This window comes from Cebus imitator, unplaced genomic scaffold (genome assembly GCF_001604975.1).
Source record: "Cebus imitator isolate Cc_AM_T3 unplaced genomic scaffold, Cebus_imitator-1.0 Scaffold242, whole genome shotgun sequence".
Lineage (NCBI taxonomy): Eukaryota > Metazoa > Chordata > Mammalia > Primates > Cebidae > Cebus > Cebus imitator.
Window position 1 is genome coordinate 2110964 of NW_016107557.1, and position 8264 is coordinate 2119227.

The 8264-nt window shown below is 48.3% G+C and overlaps 1 protein-coding gene across 1 annotated transcript in view; it reads right to left on the reverse strand.

Moving 5' to 3' along the window:
• The window catches only part of PRELID3A (PRELI domain containing 3A), a 157929-nt gene extending 151750 nt beyond the window's left edge, over positions 1–6179 (reverse strand). The window contains exon 1 of the mRNA XM_037727872.1: positions 5765–6179. Coding sequence (XP_037583800.1) covers positions 5765–5796 — 32 coding nt within the window. The 5' untranslated portion in view covers positions 5797–6179. The remainder of the gene's footprint in view (positions 1–5764) is intronic.
• Between the last annotated feature and the right edge of the window lie 2085 nt (positions 6180–8264).

An 8264-nucleotide genomic window follows, 5' to 3' on the forward strand; every position in this document is an offset into this window, starting at 1 on the left:
CTGATACCTAGTTTATTGAGAATTTTTAGCATAAAGCGCTGTTGAATTTTGTCAAAGGCCTTCTCTGCATCTATTCAGATAATCATGTGGTTTTTGTCTTTGGTTCTGTTTATGTGGTGGATTACGTTTATAGACTTGCGTATGTTGTACCAGCCTTGCATCCCGGGATGAAGCCTACTTGATCATGGTGCATAAGCTTTTTGATGTGCTGTTGCAATCTGTTTGCCAGTATTTTACTGAAGAGTTTTTGCATCTATGTTCATCATGGATATTGACCTGAAGTTTTCTTGTTGAGTCTCTGCCAGGTTTTGGTATCAGGATGATGTTGGTCTCATAAAATGATTGGGGGAAGGATTCTCTCTTTTTGGATTGTTTGAAATAGTTCCAGGAATGGTACCAGCTCCTTTTGTATGTCTGGTAGAATTCGGCTGTGAACCCATCCGGACCTGGGCTTTTTTTGGTTGGTAGGCCATTAATTGCTGCCTCAACTTCAGCCCTTGTTATTGGTCTATTCAGGGTTTCAACTTCATCCTGGTTTAGGCTTCAGAGGGTGCAAGTGTCCAGGAATTTATCCATTTCTTCCAGGTTTACTGGTTTATGTGTATAGAGTTGTTTGCAGTAATTTGTGGTGGTGGTTTGTATTTGTGTGGAAGCTGTGGTGATGTCCCATTTATTGTTTTTTTATTGCATCTATTTGATTCTTCTCTCCTTTCTTTTTTATTAATCTGGCTAGCGGTCTATTTTCTTGATCTTTTCAAAAAACTAGCTCCTGGATTTATTGATTTTTTTGAAGGGTTTTTTAGAAACAACCAATTCTGATGGTTGTGTCTCACCTGAGGATGTGAGTCTTGGCTGGCCAGGCTTCTGGAGGTAGGGGGCCCAAGGGGGAGTAGAGGGTAATTGTTAAGACTGTGGAAGAACTGCTGGGTACCGGTTAAGAATGCTGGGTTTGAATATTGCCTCTCTGCTAGGGATATGATTTAGGTCAAGTTGCTTGAGCTTTTGGGGCCTCTCTTTTCATGTCTATAAAATAGAGGTGGGATTGTTTGGCTCCTGTTTGTAAAGTTTAAATGAGATTCATTATTGTTGTTGTCTTTATGTTAATCCCTAGTACATGGCCTACTATAAACAGCCAGGACGCCCAGGAAATGGTTATTGCTGTTTGATTTTCCTCATCCCTAGTCTCAAGGAGAAGCCAGGTCAATGAGAACAGCCACTTGCCATCAGACTGCCCTGGTAGGAGTCACCGAAAGGGCCCCAGGGTGCAAAGGTGGGGAGACAAGAACCACGATAGAATTGGCACAAAGGAGTTATGGGACAAAGGGTCCAAGATAGGCAGAACTGAAAATTTTGCTAGTTGATGGGGAGGAAAGGAAGTCAGAGGGCTTACACACTGAGGGGGACAGAACATCTCTATGTGCACTCTCATCTCTTGTAGTCAGCAACAGGTATCCAGGTGGAGGACCCTGAATCATCTGCTACCCTGAAGCATGCGGAGGCAAGAGACCCTGCTGCCACCCCCAACACACATGCGTCCTAAACGCTCCAACCCCACTTGTGTGATGTGTCTGCCCAGTGGGCTAAGGGAAGCTGGTTTCTGTGCTGGGAATGGAAAGAAGTAAGAAACGGCTCTCTAAGCACAGGCAGTGTTGAGAAGATGAAGAAGGAGAAAATTACATGATGTCTGGGATTTGACTAAAATAACCCAGAGTGGGGACACAGAGGGGGTGGGGACACAGAGGACCCTGGACTGACTCCCGGAGGGTAACTGTTAACGTGGGGGTGGCACTGGCTCTCAGTATTCTAGTCTCTCCATGTTTGCACAGTTCTGAAATTTCCATAGTAAAAAGTTTGTCATGCGCCTACAATCCCAGCTATTTGGGAGGCTGGGGCAAGAGAATCACTTGAACCCAGGAAATGGAGGTTGCAGTGAGCCGAGATTGCATCACTGCACTCCAGCCTGGGCAACAGAGTGAGACTCCATCTAAAAAAAAAAAAAAGTTTGTCTTAAAAAGATTTAAGGCCAGGCACAGTGGCTCACGCCTGTAATCCCAGCACTTTGGGAAGCTGAGGCAAGCAGATCACCTGAGGTTGGGGGTTCAAGACCAGCCTGGCCAACATGGTGAAACCCTGTCTCTACTAAAAATACAAAAATTAGCTGGGTGTGGTGGTGCACGCCTGTAGTCCTAGCTACTCAGGAGGCTGAGCCAGCAGAATCGCTTGAACCCAGGAGGCACAGGTTGCCAAGGTCAGCCACTGTACTCCTGCCTAGGCGACAGAGTGAGATCCTGTCTCAAAACAAAACAAAATTAAAATTAAAAAAAAAAAAATTAAGCAGGCGAGGTGTGGTGGCTCATGCCTATAACCCCAGCATTTTGGGAGGCCAACGCGGGAAGTTCACTTGAGACCAGGAGCTCAAGACCAGCCTGCGCAAGAGAGCAGGATCTCTATGTCAATAAAAACATACCGAAGTTAGCCAGGTATGGTGGCACACAACTGTAGTCCCAGCTAATTGGGAGGCTGAAGCAAAAGAATTTCTTGAACCCAAGAGTCAGAGGTTGCAGTGAGCCAAGATCTTGCTGTGGTACTCCATGCTGGGCAACAGAGTGAGACTCTGCCTCAAAACAAATGTAAATTGATTTCCAATCAAATGTTCACCTAACAGCACAACAAACATTTTTTTAAAGTATAGAAAGAAAAATAAAGGTCTATGATCCTCAAAGGAAAACAATCAGGGATTTCAATAGACGAAACAAGGGAACTGCAGAGTCCAGCCAGGAAGCCAGGCTTCCAATTTGTACTGTCATTTGGATGCTATGCCAGCTCATGGTGCCACATCATTTATAACCTGTCCAGCCACAGGCCAGTGACAGCATCCTCAGCCAGCCACATTCCACATTTGTCAGGCTCCATTACCACCCTTTGCTTTTAGGTTCAAAAGTCTATCACAGAGAATCAGCACCTAGTCCGCCGCAGCTCCAGGGATGACCATGATTCCTTTGGTGGTATGCAATGACTTAACTATCCAAGGCATCCAGATGGCTCAGTGATGCCCCATCCTTGTTGCTGAAGGAATCCCATTTGAGCAACACTACAGGCCATACAAAAAATTAGATTCCATCAAGTCTAAAGATTTCATGAAAAATAATTTCACAGGTTTTGAAATCACTTGGTATATTTTGACTATAATTTTATATTTTTAAAGTCAAGTGAGGTACGATGGCTCATACCTATAATCCCAGAATTCTTGAAGGCCAAGGCGGGAGAATCACCTGAGATCAGTAGTTCGAGACTGGCCTGGCCAACGTGGCAAAACCCAGTCTCTACTAAAAATAAGCTGCCCTCATCTGAAAGGGCATCTGGTCTCCATGTGAGATTCCTCACCCCTTCTGAGCACTTGCTAGGTGGGGTGCCAGGAATACAAAATGAATGACATGACGGGAGGAATGAAGTACTGACACTCTACCACATGGTGAGCCTCAAAAAGCACTCAGACACAAAACACTGCATATTGCAGGATGACATTTGTCCTGACAAGAAAACAGAAAGCAGATTCTGGTTGCCTGGGGCGGGGGTGAAAAATGGGGTAAAATGGATAGTAATGTGCACAGGGCACCTCTGCAGGATAATGGAAGTGTTCTAAGACTGGACTTGGACTGTGTGTGTGATGGTCGTACTTAGTAAAACTTACTGAATTATACACTTAAAATGTGTATAATTTTGTGGTATGTAAAGTATACTTCAGTAAAGCTTTAAAAAAATGGGTGCCCGGCGCAATGGCTCACACCTGTAATCCTATCACTTTGGGAGGTCGAGTCAGGTGGATCACAAAGTCAGGAGTTCGAGACCAGCCCAGCCAATATGGTGAAATCCCGTCTCTCTAAAAATACAAAAATTAGCTAGGCATGGTGCTGGATGCCTGTAGTCCCAGCTACTGGGTAGGCTAAGGCAGGAGAATCACTTGAACCCAGGAGGCAGAGGTTGCAGTGAGCCCCGATTGCGCCACTGCACTCCAGCCTGGGCAACAGAGCAAGACTCCATCTCAAAAACATAAATTAAATTAAAATAAAGAGTTACCAGCTGCAACAATTTTCAAAAGCATCAACTGCGAATTTTCACAGCTGGCTATTCATTTGTGCTTGTCCATGGACATTTCACAAACCTCTAGGGCAGACCTTGGCCATTCCATAAGAAAACAAAGCCCCAATTGCCTGGGCACCCCTGGTATGCAATGACTTAACTATCTAAGGCACCCAGATGGCTCAGTGATATCCCATCCTTGTTGCTGATGGAACCCCACTTGAGAAACACTACAGGCCATACAAAAATTAGATTCCATCAAGTCTAAACATTTCACGAAAAATAATTTCACAGGTTTTGAACCCACTTGGTATATTTTACTATAATTTTACATTTTTAAAGCCAGGCCAGGCATAATGGCTCATGCCTATGATACCAGAACTTTGGGAGGCCGAGGTGCGTGGATCACCTGAGGTCAGGAGTTCAAGACCAGCCAGGCCAACATGGCAAAACCCCGTCTCCACTAAAAATACAAAAATTAGGCGGGCATGATGGCCTGCACCTGTAGTCCCAGCTACTTGGGAGGTGGAGGCACGAGAATTGCTTGAACCCACGAGGGGGAGGTTACAGTGAGCCGAGATCCTGCCACTGCATTCCAGCCTTGGTGATAGAGTGAGACTCCGTCTCAAAAAAAAAAAAAAATCAAAGGATGACAATTTCCTTCCACGAAGTACATTTTTCCCCCAAAATAAAATGCTTAAGTGGGGTCAATTTACAAATCTTTGTTCCCGTAAATAAACATTAAAGAATAATTTCAATGTGTCATAGACCAGGGACTTAAGGAGAAGATACCACTTAGGTCAGGAGAACACTTTTTTTCTTTTTATTTGCACAAATTTATGGAGTACATGTGCAGTTTCGTTACACGCATAGATTGCCTAGTGATCAAATCAGGGCTTCTAGGGTATGCACTACCCGGGAAGGTACCTTGCACCCATCAACCAATTTCTCATCATCCTCCCTGCTCCCACCCCCTCACCCTTCAGAGTCTCCCTCGTCTGACGTTCCACTCTCTCCATCCATGTGAACACATTTTTTAGCACCCACTTAGGAGTCAGAACATACGATACTTGTCTTTCCGGATCTGGCTTCACTTAAGATAATGACCTCTACTTCCATTCGTGTGCCTAGGGACATTTTTAAACAGTTCCGCGGTTTCCCACGCTGGCTTGGAGGCCTTCTGTGCCTATAAGTGAGTTCAGGACCAGGGCCCCCCAAATGCCTTCTTCCCCTTAGCTTACTCCGGAGCTCACAGGCCGTCGCGGGCCCTCCGTGAAACGCGCGGAACGTTTATGACAACCTCAGCAAAGGCGCTAGCTTGCAGGCCTCTCCCCTCCTGGCCCCCGACCCCCGGCGCCCAGGAGAGCAGTGAGCCCCAGGCCCCCGCCCCCGGCTCTGGCCGCCCCGGCCCCCGACCACCAGCAGGGCCTCAGTGCCGGCTGCCAGGTTCCTGCCCCCGCCCGAGCGCCTCGCCCCGACCTCCGACCCGCGGCCGGGCGGGGTGGGGGAGCGGCGCGAGCCTCTCTCCGGGACGCCGAGGCCGCGGTCTGGGAACGGCCGGCGCGAGCTGGGGGCTCCGCGAGTCCCGCTCTGAGGTCCGGCCTTTCCCTGGCAGCCCCAGCCGGGCTCCGGAACAAGAGCCGGCGTTCCGGCGGCTCCACCGCGGCCCGCAGCCCGGCCTCACCCGAACACGTGCTCCGAGCTCCAGATCTTCATTGCCGCCGGCGCCGGGCGCGGACTCTGGGACCAGTGGCGGGTGCTCCCGGCCTGGCGGCTCCCGGCGCGGCGTGGGCGGGGCCTCCGTGGGCGGAGCGCTCTTGGGTGCCGCCCACCCTGTCACGTGGCCGGGCTGGCTGCGGCGGCTAAAAATAGCTGTGCGGGCGCTGCTGCGGCGCAGCCTGGACCTGCGGTGTTACCCCGGGGTGCGCGGTACGCGCTCGCAGCAGATGCTGCAGGCGTTGAGGGTTGGCCTCGTCCTTACTCCCGCTGTCCAAATTCTTCCAAGGCCCTGTCCAGCCACTCCGGTTTCTACCGTCAGGGACCTGTGATGAAAAATAAACCTGCCAATCCTCAAAACCCCACTGCAATTTGGGTCTTCAACAAGCATTAAACCAGCATGTGATGCGCATCGCAACCAGTCAGCCAAATAGGCTGCAAAGACAGAAATCTCAGCCTGTATCTAACAGCCGGGAGGATGCAACCTGCCCCACGCATGCTCCCGAGGTAAACAAGACAGCCCTCCGGGGAGGGGACTCCACTGCACCATTTGTCTCAGAGATCATCCCAAATTCTGATGGACTGGCCATGCGGTGGCCGTTTGCGTTTGCTAATTGCGTTTATCCAAAGGAAAAATGAATTTTTCGTATCTTTATGACAGGAAGTAAGTTTACACTTTGAAGCCAGGTGCTCTCTGGAAGCTGGGCTCCTACCATCCCGCGAAAGTGGGAGACAGGGATGCCATTTCAAAGAGATGACTCCCAAGTCCTTGAGAAAATACATTCCTGAGTTGTAAAACTGGGGGGAAATCTTCCTTAGCTTTAAAACACATTTACGTGTATCTCAAAAAGAACAAGAATTTGTGATTACAAGTTTTCTAAAGCAAATCCGCTAAGGAAAAAGAGTCTCCCTTTTGCACCAGGATAAAGTTTTTGTTTCTTTTTTTTTTTTTTTTTTAGATGGGAGCCTTGGTCTGTTTCTCAGGCTGGAGTACAATGGCGCGATCTCGGCTAACTGCAACCTCCGCCTCCCGGGTTCAAGAGATTACCCCTGCCTCATCCTCCCGAGTAGCACAGGCGCGCACGACTAATTTTTTTGTATTTTTAGTAGAGATAGGGTTTCACCATGTTAGCCAGGATGGTCTTGATCTCCTGACCTCATCATCCGCATGCTTTGGCCTCCCAAAGTGCTGGGATTACAGACATGAGCCACCGGGCCCTCCTGATAAAGTACTTTTTAGCTTTGTAAATTACCCTGCGCTGCCATAAACAAAGTCAAGTGCAAAGTAAGATGCTTGTTCTGAGAAGAGGGTGCTCCTCTCCAGGATGAGATGGGGCAAGAGGGCAGGGCCCTTGTCTGAGTCCTGGGGGCATGGGGAGCTGATTTGTGCAGTGAGGCAGGAAAGTGGAAGAGCACACAGCATGAGCAAAAGACCTGGGCCCACTCACATTGACCTCTACCTCCTAAGGCATTCAACTCAGAAAACTTCCAAAGTTGGTGCTATTCTCCCTGTTTTACAAATGGGTAAACTGAAGTTCAAGCAGGTTTCAAAGCTCATGATCACACACTGAGGTGAGAACCCAGGTTACAAGATTCCCCCTCCCCACTGTGCTGCAGTGAGTCAAGATTATCACTGGGCCAGCGGTTGAACACTTCTTGTATGCCAAGCAGTGGGCTAGGGACCGTATTTATTGAAAAGACATGAGCCAACGTGCTTGTTCCAGGTCACACATCTAGGAGTTAGCCCACCCAGAATTCAAAGCCACATCTGTCTGATTCCAAATCTCAGTCTTGCCGTTTATTATCCCCTAGGAGTAGGAACAGATCTAGCTGTGGAACAGTCATTCATCCAATCAGTTTCCTTACTTGTCAAATGAGGATCATACTGCCTACCCCACTGCTGCGTGGTGATAATTGGATGCATCCACGTGTGGACATCACGGTTTACTCGTATTCCTCCTATCAGTAGCTAAGACTAGCCAGAGGACTATCCCTTAGCCTTTTTTCTTTTCCTTCCCTCCCTCCCTCCCTGCCTCTTTCCTTTCCTCCTTCCTTCCTCTCTTTCTTCCTTCTTTCTTTCATCCTTTCTTTTCTTCTTTCTTCCTTTCCCCTTTCCTTTCCTTTTTTCTTTCCTTTCTTTTTCTTGACCTTACTCTGTCACCCAAGCTGGAGTGCTCACTACAACCTCTGCCTTTCAGGCTCAACCAGTCCCCCCACATCAGCCTCCTGAGTAGCTGGAACTACAGTCATGCATCACCATCCTGGGCTAATTTTTGTACTTTTATTAGAGACAGGGTTTCACCATGTTGGCCAGGCTGATCTCAAACTCCTGGGCTAGTGATCCACATGCCTCAGCCTTGCAAAGTGCTGGGATTGCAGGCATAAGCCACGCGTCCAGCTTCTTAGACTTCTCTTTTCTCCCTAAAGATCCCACTTCCGAATACCACTACACTGGGAATTAGGCTTCA